Source organism: Canis lupus, chromosome 24 (genome assembly GCF_011100685.1).
Source record: "Canis lupus familiaris isolate Mischka breed German Shepherd chromosome 24, alternate assembly UU_Cfam_GSD_1.0, whole genome shotgun sequence".
Lineage (NCBI taxonomy): Eukaryota > Metazoa > Chordata > Mammalia > Carnivora > Canidae > Canis > Canis lupus.
Window position 1 is genome coordinate 14,687,502 of NC_049245.1, and position 19,175 is coordinate 14,706,676.

The 19,175-nt window shown below is 38.8% G+C and overlaps 1 protein-coding gene across 1 annotated transcript in view; it reads left to right on the top strand.

The window, feature by feature from the left end:
* Positions 1 to 14,466, top strand: part of HAO1 (hydroxyacid oxidase 1) — a 48,361-nt gene extending 33,895 nt beyond the window's left edge. The window contains exons 5-8 of the mRNA XM_038571362.1: positions 4,811 to 4,902; positions 11,116 to 11,274; positions 11,383 to 11,452; positions 13,718 to 14,466. Coding sequence (XP_038427290.1) covers positions 4,811 to 4,902; positions 11,116 to 11,274; positions 11,383 to 11,452; positions 13,718 to 13,788 — 392 coding nt within the window. The 3' untranslated portion in view covers positions 13,789 to 14,466. The remainder of the gene's footprint in view (positions 1 to 4,810; positions 4,903 to 11,115; positions 11,275 to 11,382; positions 11,453 to 13,717) is intronic.
* The last annotated feature ends 4,709 nt before the right edge of the window (positions 14,467 to 19,175 follow it).

Sequence of the window (19,175 nt, forward strand, 5' to 3'; positions counted from 1 at the left end):
TTAAGTAGCATTTACTTCAAATGAAAGGCTCTTTATAATCATAATCCTGACTAGGATGAAAATTTATTGTTATAGACAAAGCTCAGACTTGCCAAAAGCATCCAGCAAATGGATTTTCCTTCACTTACTCATTTTCTGAGTTTACACTTCCTGCACCATCAGATGAAATTAAGAGTAACAGTTAATATTTATCTGAGTGCTCAACATGTGTCAGGCTCTTTCTAAACACTCCTTAAACTAACTTAATCCACAGGACAATCTTATGTAAATTATTATCCCTATTTTATGATTTTGGACACCAATGCACAAAGAAATTAAGAAACTTGCCATTTACATAGTAAGCAAGTGGCAGATACAAGATTCAAATCCACGTGGTCTGATTACTAAGCCGAAGCAGTTCGTCATTTTTTCATACTGTATAGGATCAGCTTATTGATAATTTTCAATTTCTGAAAATATAGGTTGTAACAATTCTGATTTTTTTCTTTTGATTTGATGTTTTGATATCATGTACACAATTAGACAGCCAAAGCAAATGTCCCCAATTCCAAACACATTTTACTTTGTATTAAGGCCGTATTTTTGGAGGATCATTTTCCCAAACATGTTTTAAGTTGATAACATATTGGGCTTCTTGTTCCAAATGATGGACTTGAGTACATATGTACCCTCTCATCAAACCCACAATGCTGCTGAAATTAACATATGTCTATAACAACAAAGCAAAGGAAGATGAGGAGCACACACAGCAGAGAAACTGAGAGAAATTTATGAGAGAAACAAAATGTAAGGGAACGTGTTGATATGAGGGAAATGCAAAGAAAATTGCCCCTCAAGATAGGCTCAGAGAGAGCCCTGGAGGGACAAGTGAGATTCTGCAGTTGATGCTGAAGAGGGGCTAGATGTCTAATCTGCAAGTATGACAAAGATGGCAGATGAGAAGTGCAAAAGAAAGCTAGGGGATTCATGGGAGCTCTATTTGTGAAGCTCTTACAGCAGCCAGCCATCCTGTCTTCCCTCATCGCTTGTGCAACAATGGGCAATTTGGCATAGTAGCTCAATCCTTCCTAAAGAAATGAATGGATGGCTGGGACACCTAGGGGTGAATAACACTTAAAATATGACATGATGCTGTTTTCAATCCTGACATTTGAGGAGCTCACAGTCCAGTAGCCCCTTAGTTAACATTCCTTGTTTTGTCTCACATGGAGCTCCAAGAGTTTCTACTCTAGGCAAAGACTTGGAAGGAATAAAAATGATTTACAAAACAGTCCAGGGAGCCAAAGCAGTGACCCAAATCTTTCTTCCTTAAATATAAATGGAAAATGTAGCATCACAAGGCATATCGGAAACACCAAAACATAAAAGGCCAAGATAAATCTACAAAAAAGCTGATCCCAGAGGAAAAAGATAAAACAAAACAAAACAAAACAAAACCACACAAAAAACTCAAAAAAAGAACTTAAAAAATTCTAAATCATAGACTCAGAGAAGCTGAAAGTATACCTAAATAAGAAAAGTCTGCAATGAAGAGAAAATCAGAATATTAAAAAAAACAGCTCTCAAAGATGAAAAACATGATTTCTGGAATTAAAAATGAAGTTACTGATTTAACAAGAGAGTCCATGACGTTTCCCAAAATATAAAAAACAATAAGACAAATGGAAAACATGATTAAATGAAACAGAGTCCTGAAGACCCTTTAAAATGTCCAATATCCAACTGATAGGGGCTTCAGATAGAAAATATAGGAAAGAGGCAGGGAGGGAATTATTAGAGAAGCAGTGTCTGAATGTTTAGACATAATTCATTAGACTGAGAAAGCAAATTATAATTTATTATATCCCCTTATTAAATTTCAGGGGGAAAATGGGCATAAAGAAGGAAAACGAACATAACATAGGCTATTAACAAAGAGTGGGGGCCAAACTAACATCAATCTTCTTGTCAGCAACAACACTAGAAGACAGTGGAGTAATGTCTTTAAAGTTCTAAGGAAAAGGATTTTCAACCTAGAATATTATACCTAATCCAATCACCAAAGTAAAAGTAGCTATTTAAATGCTCTGTAAGTTACCTCCCACGGATCCCTTTTTAAGAGCTTGCAAAGGAATGAATGTACTACACACAAATGAGAACTTAAGCCAAATGAAGTCATAAATTAGACTTCAAGGAATTCAACTCACAGAGAGTAGGAGCAATCCTATAGGACGAAGGTCCGCAGTCAACCTTGAGAGTAATCAGAGTAAGATGGAGAAAGAAGATAAAGAGGGGATGTCTCCAGAGGGAAAATAAGACTGTCAGGTAGACTCCTTACTGAATGTGGAGCCCAATGCAGGGCTCAATTTCACACTTTGAGATCAAGACCCAAGCCCAAACCAAGAGTCAGATGCTCAAATGACTGCACCACCCAGGCACCCTATAATTGGAAGATAGTCTTAAGGCTCATGGTAACTAGAGGAAAAAGCGGTGGGGGGCAGGGGTGGTGGAAGCAATTATAGATCCAGGAAAATAAAACATGTATGGTCCAAATATGAAGCAACATTAAAATTTAAAATAGGAATCAATCAATGGGATCGGGGCAGGGAGTGGGGAATCATCTCTCAATCTTGGTGCTAGGGCCTTTTCCCTGTGGGTGACTCAGAAGTTTCCAAGAACACTTCACCATCTGCAGTGAGTGCATGCTTGGATTAAGACAGATAGCCAAATCAGTGTTACAGAAACATGAGATTTTATATTTAATATGAAATAAGTAGGGAATATCAATCATATATTGAATATATAACAAAATGCGTAATACAACACAGGCTTGGAGGTGAACAGATAGCATATAAAGTAATTAGTTGGTAAACACTGCCACTTCATGTAGCAGAACACCTTTCATACGACTTCATTGTGTTTTTTTGCTCATCATAGCACCTTTCTTAAAGGTGGATCCTAACAAGAACAATGCAAGTACATGATGTCTAGGTCAGCCCTGGTTGCTGTAACAAAACGCCATAGACCGTGTGGCTCACACAACACACACTTATTTTCTCATAGTTCTGGAGGCTGGAAATTTGAGATTAGGGTTCCAGCCTAGTCAGTTTCTGGTACAAGCTCTTCCCTTAGGTTGTAGAAGTCGCCTTTTCCCTGTGTGCTTACATGACCTGTTCTTTGTATGAGGAGGACCTGGGGGCATGGGGGTGTGCAGGATTGGCCAACAAGCTCCCCAGTGTTTTCTTATAAGGGCACCAATACCCTCGCGAAAACCCCACTCTCATGACCTCATCAAACCCTGCTGACTTTCCAAAGGCACCGTCTCCAGATATCATCATACTGGAGGTTAGGGTTTCAACATATGAATTTGGGCGGGGGACACAGGCATTCTGTCCATAAAACATAAGCTTAACATTTCATCTACCTATAATTTTAGAAGAAAAATAATGCTACCATCATTTTTTATGGGAATATTTAAAAACCAGCAGTCAATAAAGCACAGCTTGTAAGATGATGTTTTTAGCCAAATTTTTGTTTTAAAGATTTTGTTTATATATTCATGAGAGATGCAGAGAGAGAGAGGCAGATACATAGGCAGAGGGAGAAGCAGGCTCCCTGTGGGGAGCCAGACGTGAGACTCGATCCCAGGACCCTGCAATCACGACCTGAGCCGAAGGCAGATGCTCAACCACTGAGCCACCCAGCTGCCCCTAGATAAAATTTTAAAATAGTCAGAATTAGAGGTTCTTTTATGAGTCTTTTAAAATTATTCCTAGTCAGATCTACCCTTGATTCCCATTGCTGAATTTATGAACATATACAATGTTCAGTGTTCTGTATCCACCTGCTTACATTTCCTAATGGTTTATTGGGAGCATGCTGAAAATAATAGTTCAAAACATAAAATACAAAAAATGTGTTAGAAATTGGTTTGAAAAGAGTTCATGGATTTGGTAATTTTGTGTCTGTTTTTGTAAACCTTTGCTAATATCATTTATAGCAAGCAATAAAGATCAAGATTTGCTCTTAAAAATTGGTTTGAGAGAATGTTACTCTATTTTAAAACTATATTTTAAGAAGTTAGCATATTTTGAAGCATGAGTAGAAATGTAGTGTATGATTTTAATTTTTATATATTTTTATAGACTTCAATGGCAAAACCCATTTAATTATAGAACAATAGAACTTAAGATAATTATTGAAGATATTAAAGAATATTTTTGGAATAGACTTGTTCCCTCCATGTTACTCTTCAGGTGCTTGACACTCATGTATTCTTTTATGCTATCCAAATTACAGAGGAATAATTCTGCTAAATGGTATGCTCTTATTAATAATAATAAAAATACTTAGCAGGGGTGTTTTCTTGTCAGAGTAAATAAATTTTAACTGCATGTCAATTTGCTGTCTATTGAATATTTTATGTCATGATTCAATTGTTATAAGTGCTAATATTTTGGTGAAGGAGACTGTCACTACTCTTCTAGACCTAAACTTTGATGTCTTTCTATGCTAAATGTTTTGAACAAGGTATAGATGTGTGAGGTCAGACTCCCTTTGACTGGGACCTTTCACCTTTTAAATCCAAGCATTCTATTAAATAGCCTTTTTTTTTAAATTTTTTTATTTATTTATGATAGTCACAGAGAAAGAGAGAGGCAGAGACACAGGCAGAGGGAGAAGCAGGCTCCATGCAACGGGAGCCCGACGTGGGATTCGATCCCGGGTCTCCAGGATCGCGCCCTGGGCCAAAGGCAGGCGCCAAACCGCTGCACCACCCAGGGATCCCTAAATAGCCTTTTTTATACAATGTCTCTCTTGCTCTTTCCAGGTGATGATGCCAAGGAGGCAGTTAAACATGGTTTGAATGGGATATTGGTGTCGAATCATGGAGCTCGACAACTTGATGGGGTGCCAGCCACTGTGAGTTTCAGTAAATGCTGAGATTTCCCTTTCGAGTTCTCATTTCCATCACAGTTTTGACTATATCTATGCCTGGCTCTTTTCTGTGTATTTTTTGTGTGTGAACACTCCTGGTAAAATATGTGCATATAATATATGAGGCCTTGGATTTTAAATTTAGTGGTATATAACTACCTAAATTGGATCATTAATTAATCCAATACATTTATTTGTAAACTTATAAAAGTCACTGTTAAAAAATAATGAGTCCTTTGTCACAGAGATTATTCTTGTGTTCATAGGTATACTGAAAGGTATAATGTAAGTTAAAGTATGAAAGAAATGATTATGTCATGAGAGTTAGAGGAACTAACAGACAATTGTAATTATAAAAGGCTTGGGTAGAGAGTTTGAGGTCATTGGTATAAGAAGTCAGGAGGAGAGGAAGCCTGAAATTCCTGTGGTTATGGGCGTTGAGAAGCTGAGAGAGAGGGTAGGTGGGTGGGGGGAAGGAATAGAAATTCTAGCACCCAGGTAAGGGGAGGTCCCCTGCAAATTGGCTCTTCTGCTTGAGCTGTGAACTAGCTTGGCTGCATATTAGAATCATCTGGGAAACTTTAAAGAATCCTGATGTATAGGCTACACAATAGATCAATTCATCAGAATATCTGGGGGTGGGGGGCATAGGCACCAGTATTTTTTAAAGTTACCCATGAGATTCCAGTGTGCATCTATGGTTTTTCAGACACTGTACACACTGTACCAGGCAAGTTAGAATCCAGAATCTAGATATAAAAGTAAAGCAAAGTGCCTTGAAAAGACATGGGACTGAGTTAAAACTGTGAAGGAGGGACACCTGGGTAACTCAGGGGTTGAAGGTCTGCCTTTGGCTCAGGGTGTGATCCCGGGTCTGGGGATCCAGTCCCACATCAGGCTTCCTGTGAGGAACCTGCTTCTCCCTCTTCCTATGTCTCTGCTTCTCTCTCTGTGTGTCTCTTATGAATAAATAAATAAAATCTTAAAAAAAAAAAAACCCAAACAACAAAAAACTGCGAAGGAGAGCAATTTGCCCCAAGACGGTTTTCAGATGTTATCAGAGTAGTTCAGTCATGGTTTTTGTATGGATGGCTTTAATTGGGATGACCAGTGAATTTATTCGAACAACTGGAATTACAGTAGGACAAATAATTTTGTCAAGTAGTAGTGGTTTACTGTCATTGAACTAGCACGTTGATTTAGATAAATCCATAAACCACTTATATGGGTCTTAGGACAGACCCTAAACAACTATGGGGAAATATCGGATGCCGTCCATATATGTATTCACAGTTTTTCCTAAAGCACTAATGGCAGGAATGAATCTCATCTTTGCACACTATAGGATCACAGGGTCGAGAATCAAATCACAAAACTGGAAGTTTTCAGTCCTTTCCAGTTCAGCTTTACTTATAGAGACTCATCTTCTTAGGTGATATTAAATGTTGCCTTCAGGTAAAGAGAAGTGGAGAATGAAGACTTCCTCTGGGCACGGAGGAGAAGTTGGTCATAGCTTGAGGCTCTTTTGCAGATTTATGCCTTTCTTGTGTATGAAGACATAGACTTAGTGTGCAGGCCAAATTAAGTTTGTTTTCTAAAAATAAAATCTAAATCTACTGAAATCAAATCTAACTAGATTTTAAGGGGAAAATATCTAAATGGAGTGGTTTATTTCCCTCTGGCTGAGGGGATATGGAAACTTATCTAAAAGAGCTTTTTGAGCTGTGGTCTTCGAGACTGTTTTAAAAAAACAATGACACTCCCCTTTGCATGCTGTGTGAAGAGAGGAGATGCTTGCTTGAGTTTTGCCTCATACTTTAGAGCACATTTAAGGCCTATGATGGTGAGAGAAATGTGAAATTAGATTCAGTTTACAGTGAAGACATTTTTCCCTCAGTGGATAGGTTTTCAGATGAGGAGCAAAGAGTTACAAATTGAGTTCATGTCAATGTTCCTACACTCAAGATAATAATGTGGCCAAGATTGCCCTTAAAGATGGGTGCCTGGCTGGCTCAGCAGGTAGAGCATGTGATTTTTGACCTTGGGTCGTGACTTCAAGTTACATGTCGAGTGTAGAGCTTACTTGAAAAGAAAAGAAAGATTGCTCTTGAAGTAATAGTGAACAAAATGGCAGCATCAAATTGATTTTCAAAATCCATAGTTCTGGATCATCTCAAACTAGGGTCTAAAGATGGATTCTCTGGAGTCTTTGAACCCTAGGATTTTTTTTTTAACATTTTTCATTTTTGTTTTGATGCTAACTGAACCCAAACTACCTTAAACTTAAAAATATGACATTCTTTTCTAGTTAAAATGTTCAACTATAAAAAATTTTCATGAAATAACATTTGGGTTGTTAAGTCAATCATTTCAAAATTAAGTCCTTGGGCCTGTTCTATGAGATCTTAAGAGATTTTATTTTTCCTTTTATTTATTATTTATTATTATTGTTATTTATTTATTTATTTATTTATTTATTTATTTATTTATTTATTTTTTAGAGAGTGATTGAGAGAGAAAGCAAATGGGTGTGGAGGGCAGAGGAAGAGAGAGAGAGACAGAATATTAAGCAGGCTCCATGCCCAGTGCAGAGCCCAATATATGGCTTGATCTCACGACCCAGAGATCATGACCTGAGCCAAAATCAAGAGTTGGGCATTCAACCCGCTGAGCCACCCAGATGCCCCTATTTTTCCTTCTAAAAGGTAACCATGCAATTCTACCTTTGAGAAACAGTTGATGTATTAATTAGCTTTTGCTGGGTAACAAACCACTCTGAAAGTTACTGGCCAAAATTCAATAGCTGTTTATTCATGTCACAGTTTTGTGAGTTGCAATTTGGGTTGAAATCTGCTAGAAAGTTTTTCTGGTGTTGGCTGAGCTTACTTGTATGTATGTGGTCAGCTGCTGGGTTGAATAGGACAGGCTGGTGGAGGGTAATTTCAGCAGGGATAGTTCTGTGTTGTCTCACATCTAGCACAGTAGATAGGCTGGTTCTCACAAGGTGGCAGGTTTCCTAGAGGGTAAGTGCAAAAGTGCAAGTCCTCTTGAGACTGAGGCCTAGGACAGGCGTGCTGTAGCTTCTCTCTGTTCTGTTCTCTCTATACTCTATTGGTGAAATCAGATCCTAAGGGTAGTTTAGATGCAAAGGATGGGGAAATAGACTCTTCTAGCCTCATTTCTCTTCTCTCTGGGAGGAACAGAAATATCACATTGCAAGGAAATGGAGATAAGGAGGGAAATAATTGCAGCCATTCTTGCAATTGTGAACAATCAGTCAAGCCTATAGGAACCAGTGATTTTCCAAGCGTGCTTAGTAGAAACCCCATCCAGGACTGCCTGGTAAAGTATAATGGGTGGGGTGGGGCAGAGAGTCAAGAGAAGATTTTTGGATAGTAACCTGGACTCTGATTCTTTGCTTTTAACTAAAGCAGCTCTGGCTTTATCTGCTTTTGTCTATGTTCAATTGCTTTGGTTTGAAACCCCCCCCCCCCGCCTTTTTTAGGGAGAGAGACAGGAAGCTGGTTGGGAGGGGGCAGAGGGAGAAGGAGAGAGAGAATCTTAAGCAGATGCGGGGCAAAATCTAAGGACCCTGAGATCAGGGCCTGAGTTTAAATCAAAAGTCAGCTGCTTAACCGCTTAGCCGAGTGAGCTGCTCAGGTACCCTGCTTTGGTTTGAAACCTTTAAAGGACTCCATACCCAAAACATCAGCTATTGGGAGTATCCTGATGGAGGCTATGGGAAGACAGAAAGGTGGGTACTCCTTATGAGTAATTTTGTGGGACAGAGAACATCCTGAAGAGTGTGACTTAGGCAGGAATGGGAAAAAGGCTCATTGTAAGTCACAACCCTGTGGGAGTCTTTTTGGGTCCGTTAGGCCATCTAGCATAGTGACTTGAATATATAGGGTCCTCAATAAAGGACCTAAGTCAGCAAATGGATGGATGAGTTAGCCAGTATATTGGGATCTTAGTGTATTTTCCTATAGATTAATCCCACCAGAGGTGAGCCCACAATTAGTTGTCTAAAGAATCACTAAGGAAGGAAAAGTCTAAATGAATGGTTTCTCAGATGTGTAGCAACCTGGAAAGAGGAAATGTAACAGTCATAAAATAGTGGATTTGTCTACTGTATTTACTTTTTTAATCTCCTCTGATCAGAATTATTTTCTGAAATATATACCTTGTAAAACGACAGCTACAGAAAGAAAAAGAGGGAGGATAGGAATGTTCAGCAATGAATAGAACATCCTTGTCCACAGACACACAAAACACCAATCTGGGTTCCGTTTTTGTAGCCCAGAATTCACATTTTAAGTATCCTTATTAGTTTCCTTTTGGGCCAGGTTGGGCGTTGGAAATAACGTAAACAGACTTGATTTGCGTGACTTTGAAAATGTGTATTGCGCTCAAGCTAGCTAATATTTTTCTTTGGTTTTGGTTTCAAATGGGGAAATACGCTTAATTATAGCTTGCATCATCTCTTGGAAATTGTAGCATTTATATGTTGATGTAACTTGCTTGACTGTAAAAGGAGGACTATGTATAGGTAAAGGGACATATGTAAATGGATCCAAAGCATGTTTGGCAAGGCAGAAAAGCCAAAAGGAAAGGGGGAAAATCATGTTACCTGCCAAACACTAAGGGGCTGCAGGCCAAAAGTTGCCTTCACTTCCTCCAGATCTGTAGCAGGATTTGGTCTTCAGCCTGTTACATAAAATTCTCTTTAAGGTTAGCCTCTACAATTTTGGGGGAGAAGTGGGAAACCTTTGGGTGATTTTAGCACAATCATGACTAGAAAAACTGCATTCGAATGTGTGGTAGCTTCTTCAGCATGCATTTTAAATGGAGATTGGACTTAATTTTATACTTAGCTATTTTGGAAAGAAATGTGGATAATTCCTCCAGATTTTACCTACCAGTCACCTTGGGAATTGTTTCGATTCTAAATGTAAAGATTTACATAAAAAAGAGACAATTGTATCAGCTATTAGCTATTAACTCTATTGGCTATCAGCCAACTCTATTAGCTATTGCCACATGATGCTATGAAACAACAGACTCCGAACTCAGTGATTTAAATCAACAGTCATTTATTCCCATGAAACTTTGTGTCAACTGGTGTGGGAGGCAGGATGGGGGGAGCAGTCTGCTGATCTGGACTTGGTACTCCTTAGGTGGCTGTGCTCCACATTTCGTGTCCAGCTGGGCTTAACTGGGCTAGCTCTGCTTCCTGAATTCCTGAATATTTATTCTGGGGATCCAGCTAAAGGGAAAGCATTGAGCAGGGGGTGCTCCTCTCATGGCACATGCCAGAGAAAGTTGACATGCATAAGGTCGTTTAAGGCCTAAGCCCAGAGATGGCACTCTGCCACCTTTGCTCACATGTTATTGGCCAAAGTAAGTCGCAAGGCCAAGGCCAACGTCAAGGAACAGGCCAGCAGGAAACACTGCAAAGTTACCTTGGAAAAAGAGTGGTTTCTGAGTGCTGTGAAGGATCAAGAACTGTACTGCAGTCCACCAGATCAACCTCTATGAGTCTCTTGTATTCTCTGGTGCTGATATAAGCTCATCGTCAATTGTCAGTCAAGACAAGGACCTTCAAGGTGCGTGTGGTCATAGTCCTTTTAAAGCAAGAAAAATATTTTCATAGAGAGTTCCTCTCATATATGGCTGGATGCAAAAGATATTGGTCAGGGAAATCAGAGGATAGATTTTTCATTGCTAGCCCTGCTTGTATTTTTATACACCCACCGCTTCCACTACCAATTGAGTATTAATTTTAACAGCTGATTTTCAATGAGTAAATAACGTACAGAATAATTTATATGAGCAAGATACTTGTATGCATACTACTATGCATTTTATAAAGCATAGCTATAGAAGGTCATTACATGTATTAAAATTTTGTTTATGTTTTTTTTTAATTGTGATTTTTGAACATCCAGAACAGAAAAAAAAAAAAAGTCTTGAACTTCGAAACACAAATAAGTCACTCAACTCCAAATTTAGTTGGTGTTTTAGTTACTGACATTTGCACCCCTTTTCTTTCACGAAGAGGTATTTTTACTGTTGATTCCATACCTGCTTAGCTGCTTTCACACAAAACCCTTGTCAGATGGTCAATGATGATGGGGATTGAGTTGGCTAACAATTCAATATGCTTACCATCGCATTATTGACCTCTCCTCCCCGCAGATTGATGCTCTGCCAGAAATCGTGGAGGCTGTGGAAGGGAAGGTGGAGATCTTCCTGGATGGAGGTGTTCGGAAAGGCACCGATGTTCTGAAAGCTCTGGCCCTGGGAGCCAAGGCTGTGTTTGTGGGGAGACCAGTCATCTGGGGCTTGGCTTCACAGGTAATTGGAGGACAACAAAATAAATATATAAAACAACAATGGTGAGATAAATGCATGAATCAAGTCAGACCGACTTACCTCAAAGATCTGTATCTTTTACTTGCTTAGGGAGAGAAAGGTGTTCAAGATGTCCTTGAGATACTAAAGGAAGAATTCCGATTGGCCATGGCTTTGAGTGGTAAGACTTGCCATTCTCCTTCCCAACTTTCTTTTCTCTTTGTAGGCTTTAAGCCAGGTGGAGAGAAGTAAGCTCAAGGGGGAAGAAGAGGAGTCATCTGGACTGTGATGAAACTTGAAGTTGGCTGCATGCTCACATCTCTAGTACAGAGCACTCTCTGCAGAGAGGAAGTCCACAGGGTGCACAGCCAGTAACAGTCACTTTGCCTCTACCTTTGACAGTCAAAACATCAGGGCTGTTTTGGCAGATGTGAGCACCTGAAGGGTAAATGCTATACTCCTCATCTCATAACACATGAACCAAAAAAAAAAAAAAAAATCTAACTGGTTAGTTAGCACCTCCCCTGGTGTTTCTACGTGGCATTTCAAACTCTACCTGTTCAAAATGAAACTGCTAACTTTATTGATTGAACCTGCTCCACCTGAAGACCCTCCAATCTCGGTTCATGTTTGTACCATTGTTTCAAAAATCTCGAGTCATTTTGACTTCTCATTTCTCTCACACAGTCACTTCGACGGGAGCTCTATCTGCATAATGTGATCGGATCCTGATCTTCTTCACTACTGCGATGGTTTCTCTATGTTTCTTCCTAGTCAGAGCCTCTCTCCCCTTGGGCATTGCAGGTCTGTCTATCTTACCTTCCTCTCCCTCCCAGCTTGTTCTGATCACGGCAGTCAGGACAATCTCTTCAAACAGGAATTCAGATCATGCCACTGTTCTGAGAACCCTCCAATGGCTCTTGGTTTGTTTAGTCAGCCTAAATGCTGAAGTCCTTACAATGATCTACAAGACTTTTATGTGGTTTGACTACTGTCACGTCTCTGACCTCAACTCCTGCTACTGTCACCCTTCCTAATTCTGCCCAGGCCATATTTACCTCCTGCTGTTCCCTGACTATGTCAGACATGTTTCATCCTGAAGGCTATTCCATCTGCCTGGGTGCTCTTCTCCTAGATATCTACATGGCTAACATCCTCTAAGTCTTCCCTGAAATTATATTTTCTCAAAGGGTACCATCCTGACCACTTTATTTATTTATTTATTTATTTATTTATTTATTTATTTATGAGAGAGAGAGAGAGGCAGAGACACAGGCAGAGGGAGAAGCAGGCTCCATACTGGGAGCCCGATGTGGGACTCGATCCTGGGACTCCAGGATTGCGCCCTGGGCCAAAGGCAGGCGCTAAACCGCTGGGCCATCCAGGGATCCCGTAACCACCCTGTTTAAAATGTCAATTCATCCTCCACCCACCCACCCACTCAACTTTCAGATTTCTTCCCCTGTTACTATTTCATTCTTCTCCCATAGCACCCATCACTTATAAATCGTTTATCATATAATTTACTTCTTAAATTACTTACATCATATATTATCTTCTCCTCTGTAGAATATCAGAAGCAAGAGGCAGGGATCTTTGTCTGTTGTCTTTTTTTTTTTTAAGATTTTCTTTATTTATTTGAGAGAGAGACATCAGGTGAGAGAGAGAGAGAGAGAGAGCGAGAGAGAGAGTGATAGGGTAGAGGGAGAGGGAGAAGCAGACTCTCCACTGAGCAGGGAGCCTGACTCGGGACTCGATCCCAGGACCCTGGGATCACGACCAGCCCTGAAGGCAGACGCTTAATCAACTGAACCACCCAGACCCCCCTGTCTGTTGTCTTTAATGCAGTATTCCCAGTGTGTAGAGTAACTCCTGGCACCCAAAGAGTATTTGCTGGAGAAATGAGTAAAAAATAAACACCATTATTACTAGTGGCTGTTTTGAATTTGACTCAGAATGGACTTCTAGATGCAAAGAATGATTTTGAGTCAATAATCCATTTCTGAAAGTACTGAGGGTTTCCTTTTCTGTGATCCATATCACAGATGGTCCTCGTAGATAGAATTCCCGAGATCAATGGTTTTACTGCTACTGCACTGAGCCTGTGTGGACATAGCCTCAGCAAGAAGAATGCCATTCTGTGAATCCTCACTATGCATTTTAATTTGCTACAGACATATCCTAAAAGAGAGCTTTCAGCTGCTGACTCTCTATTAAATGTGGCAGAAAGAATATACTCTTTGTGTTAATAAAAATATGTGCCAGTCATTTTTGTGTTAAGGACTGTTTAGGTAATAAAAATGGTCTCATGCCACATAAGATTTGGCAAGCCTACCTTGAATCATAAACCTTACATTTGTCAAGTTTTACATTCCTTGGGAAAACGATTACCTGCCTGATTATTATTGCATTCATTTCATATTAAATGTATGCATTATTTTTTCAGGGTGCCAGAATGTGAAAGTCATCGACAAGACATTGGTGAGGAAAAATCCTTTGGCCGTTTCCAAGATCTGACAGTGCACAATATTTTCCCATCTGTATTATTTTTTTTCGGCATGTATTACTTGACAAAGAGACACTGTGCAGAGAGTGACCACAGTCTGCAATCCCCCACTTCAACACAAAGGGTGTCGTTCTTCTCCAACAAAATAGCAATCCCTTTGAGCTCATTGCTTTTGACTTTTCAATGGGTGTCCTAGGAACCTTTTAGAAAGAAATGGACTTGCATCCTGGAAATATATTAACTGTTAAAAAGAAAACATTGAAAATGTGTTTAGACAACGTCATCCCCTGGCAGGCTAAAGGGCTGAAAAACAAAAGATAGCCTTTGGTAAAATTGGAGGTAGCTACACTGAGGTAAAAAGATAATGATCTCACTGTTTATTAACCCACATTGTGTTTAGATGTCCTTAAAGCAGCGTTCCTAAATTGTAAGCTCAGGTTCAAAAGGTTGGATATGCCTAGAGAAACAGGAGATTTAGATTTCCCAACACTGAGGAGTCAGCTCTTGATAGAATTGTGATGAGTTGGTGGTAATTTGTGACTTTCTAGATACTTTTTAACCCCCTGACTTATGCTACTTCTTTGAATGTAGATTTCTCTTCCTATCTTTAGTGTTTGCATATATCTGAATGTTTTATGCTATGTATATTGCTTCTTAATCAGAAATAAATAAAGCATTTTTGAAAAGAATCTATCTGGGCCGTTTGTAACAATATGAAATTTAATCACTTTTGTCTCTGAACCCTAGTAACTGCCCTGTTCCTCATTCATTCTCTTATACCTTCTAGCTCTTCTTTATTCTTTTGCTTTTTTTCCCACTTACAGTCATATGCAGGGCCAGTAACATAATTTGGGAAGATCGCGCCAAATGAAAATGTGGCCCCTTTGTTCAAAAAGCAGGAAAAAGACTTTTCTTTCCTTCCACAGTTTCTCTCTTAACCTGTCATGGCATCTTTTATTTGCTATTTAATGAAATGTTTCCTTGGGCATGAGGATGCTCACAGAGCAATTGTAGACCCTACCACACTGTGATGTGCCCTGACTCTTCTGTGCCTGTGCCCAGGACCCTGCCAGGGGTGGACAGCGACACCGTCCCTGGCAGGTGGGTGAGTCAGCCCAGGACTCATTCAGGGTAGGTGGGCAGATAACAGGAGATGGGACATTGTGTGATTCTAGACTCCAAGCCCCTAGCACATGTTTCATTGTCCCTTGGCTTTTACTTATAAAACACAAACTCAAAGATAAAATTATTAAGAATTTCAATCCAACAACTGCAGAGCATTAAATGCAAGTGTGAAGCCCCCTTCTGAGTGTGGAATCTGGTGCAACTGTACTGGTAGTGTGCTTATGAGGCCCTGGTCGCATGACTTAAGTTTATTCCCCAAACCAGGCATTTGGCAGATTAGAGGTGAACTTGGTAGCCAAAGTAATTTTGAAATTTATCACCATCTCCCTGGTTGTTCAACCACTGTGACATATTAAATGAAACAATTGAGAGAATCACTGCCTAAAAATACGATTGTTTAGTCATCTTTCAGTGTTTTATTGAGATGTTTTATTATTTTCAGAACTCTCTCTCTCCTTCCCTCCCTTTTTCCATTTTCTTTAATGCTGGGCCTTTCCTAAATGATGGACACAAACATAGTGCTTTCTTTCTAAAATTATTAATTTAGCCTGATAAAAAAGAATTGTCTAATGTGATAAAAAGGAATAATTACCCTTCAATGTTTTCTCCAAATGCAAAGAAGGAATATTACTGTCACATCAATGGTTTAATGTAGTTACAATTAATATTAATCAATTAATAGGTATATATTAAGTGCCTCTTTGATTCCCCCACCTGATTCAGAAATGCCTTAGATGTTGGCAAGGAATGTCCACTTTGACCACATCATAGTATGTGGTTGGGTGGTGAATACAAAAAGTTGACAACTTTCCCAGCAAGTGGACATCCACACATGGTGTTTTAAGTAGGTTTTATGCAAGTTTTGTGAAATGGGAATTAGTGCTCTTAATTTGTGAATTTCTGGACATTTTATGACTCCCAGAGCCATGCTACCTAATTGAATGTAGATTTTCACTTTTTTTCTTCAGAGTTGTAATATTACTGAAGCCTCTATGATATATATTATTTCCATAATCAGAAGGATATAAAGTTGTCTTTACTTTTCTTTAAGAGTACCTCCAGTCCAGTTGTAGCAATCCTAGAATGACAGCTACCTGATGGCTAGAACAGAAATGGGGCATGCTGGGTGCATATCTCTTTCTGAAGATTTGTTACTTGAACTTGATAAAAGTTTTCTGAGAAAGCCAATTGACTTTTCCTGATGCTGAGTCTTCTGAAATATGTTGGGGAAGGGATAAAAGGGAATGTATAGTTTAATCTAGGCCAACTCTGCTTTTGTTGGACGTTATTTAATGGGTATAGTGCTCTAGAGTAGTGTTTCCCAAACTACAGAGTGTGCCATGATCACCTGGGGGACTGGTGAAAACATAGCGCTAGGCTCATGCCCACAGGTTCTGATAAGTAGGTCTGAGGAGGGGACTGGCAATCTGCATTTCAAACCTGCTTCCAGGTGAGGCTGATACTGTTCATCTGGCCATCGCATTTTGAGAACCATCCATTTAGTCTAGAGCAAGAAACATCAAATCAGATTTACTGGGCCAATCATGTAATAAGCCAGCTGTTGGATATGGACAATGCCCCGCCTACAAAGGACAAGTTGTCCTTAGCCAATTGATTCTTTTTGTTGAATTTTATTTCTCATTGAGGTATAAAGTGCTTACAGTGAGGTGTGTAAAGTGTTGAAACCTAAGTGCACAGGTAGATGCATTTTATATATGCACCTACCTGACCACACCACCATCACCCAGATAAAGATATAGAACATTTCCATCATCCCCAAAAGGACATGCTCTAGGAATTTTTTTAAAGATTTATTTATTTATTTATTTATTCATGAGAGACAGAGAGAGAGAGAGAGAGGCAGAAACATACACAGAGGAAAAAGTAGGCTTCTCGCAGGGAGCCTGATGTGGGACTCGATCCTGGATCCTGGGATCATGCTCTGAGCCAAAGGCAGACACTCCACTGCCAGAAGTAAATTTATGCTAAATTCCGTCACCACTGATTACTTTTGGCGGTTCTTAAACTTTGTATAAGCAAAACCATACAGTGTGTGCTTTTGTTGTTGGTTTCTTCTTCACAATATGTATGAAGTCCATTCATGTTGTTGAGTCCTGCAGGGAGCAGGTAGTTCTATTTTTTACTCTGTAGTAAATCCAGTGTTGAAAGTACCACAATTCTGTCCATTCTCCTATTGTTACATGTTTGCATTGTTTGTTTGCAGTTTTTCTACTGAAAGCCGACCTCAACTGATTTTTTTGTGAAAATATAAGCTTGGTATTATTTTTGATTCTTCAAGAAAAGAGCTAGACATCCACATTTTTACAGAAAGATTTTAAATATTGGTGAATATTTAACATTGCGAACATTGGGCAGGTCATGTTAAACACGGTGTGGCCTGTGTCTGGCCGGTGGGTCACTGGATCTCAACGCCTGTAACGTTTTGTCCTCACAGATGTTTTCCTCATGGCTTAAATCCATGAGGATTTTATGCCCCTACAGAGTCATGCCTGAGACATGTAGCACTGATGTGGGATTCTGACAGAAGAATTCCTCAGAATCTCTTTTGTTTAAGCTTGCTTATATTCTACTACCTGGAAGACTGTGGGTGTGAAGTAAACTTCCTTCTCTCCATAGGCCTGGGAAGCCCAGGTTCACAGTCTTAGAGGAATGAATCAAATGGTATTGCTGCTTCTTAGCGTGCAGTTTGCAAACTGCCTCTGTGTCATTGCTGTGTTATTTATTCATTTATTTATCTCACCAAAACATTAGCATTTGTGAAACAGCTTTAGAGGGTTGTGGTGGATTAGTACAGCATGAAAGGAAGTTGTGGCTTGTTCTCACACAGAGAGAAAAGACTTCTCATTGTAAAATTCATAATCTATTTATTGTCAGATAGGCTGTATTGCATGTCAGTTGCATAGCAACAAAACAAAGTTTGTTTAAAAAAATCTGAAGGTTTCTTATCACAAAAAGATAGAGGATATTTTCTGAACTTATATTTGCTTCCACACATACTCTGTTACATGCCAATAATAGAAGGACATCAGGATGAGAGTTTATTTTGGGTAATATAAATGTTAACCCAAATGATGGAAGGCTATTATTATATGTTTATGTGATGGGAAATCTTCTTCATTTTAAAAGATGCAATTTCCTGTCTTTATACAAATCTACCTTGAGCAATAGCTATCTTCTTTTCTCCCTAATGTGGTTGCTCGTAGTTGGTTGGAAGAAACAAGAACTGCTTATTTTTATCTAGTTACCTGTTTGTTTCTCCACTGACATTTTTCTGAATATCATTTTAGATAATGAACATGGGTGCAACTGAAAAATTTCCAACATCTTCCACAAACTGATAATTGTTACCTTAAATAATGCCAAAAATTCAGAGTTGAATTCAAGCAAACTGTAAATTTGATTCAGTTTGTTCATTTGATTCCATATTGCTGCAGAAGACATTGTGGCTTGGTTTTTTTAGCTGTATTCCCTGGTTGTATCATCTGTCTTGAAAGCTGATTTGTTTTCCATTACAAACTCCTCAGTCTGTTTTTAACAGTGGGATCTCCTTGTTGGTAGAGTCATTTAGGGTAATAGACTTCACATTATGTGTTAGAGTTTCACTAAGTGAAGATCAAGGCCAATCTGCCCCACAGCACTGGATTAGGATCCTGAAGATTGGAGTGACTAGTGGAGTGAAACAAACCTTAGGACCCTCAGATTCTCAGCTCTGAAATGAGGACACAGCATGGTGAACTATGTGAGAACAGATCATGGATTATACACCAACAATCAAAGTCATATTAATAATAATTATTATCAAGATAGATAATATAACAAATTCTGACATATATTTTGTTTTTATATTATTTATTTTGAAAAATTAACTTGTTTGTAGAAATCTTTAAGAATTGTAAGCAACTCAACCGAGTAAAGATAAAAATCGTATATTTTACCACATAGAGGTAATTGTTGCTTAACTTTGGTGAATATTATTCAGATTCTGTTATACACATATAATAAATAGCAGTTGGAGAGATAGAAATGGCTTTACTAGAATAGGACTACACAATAAGTGTTACAGGAAAATATTCAATTTAGTTGAACTTGACTTTAGTAAGAGAAAGTGAAATTGAAAGGATTCTTAAAATTAAGGTAATGTTCTTTAAAAAAAATATAGCATAAAAGTGCCTGCTCATATTTTTAAAATTATGTAAAATTTAACAGGTTGGAATATTTCCTTTTTCTTTTTTTTTTTTTTAAGATTTTTTAT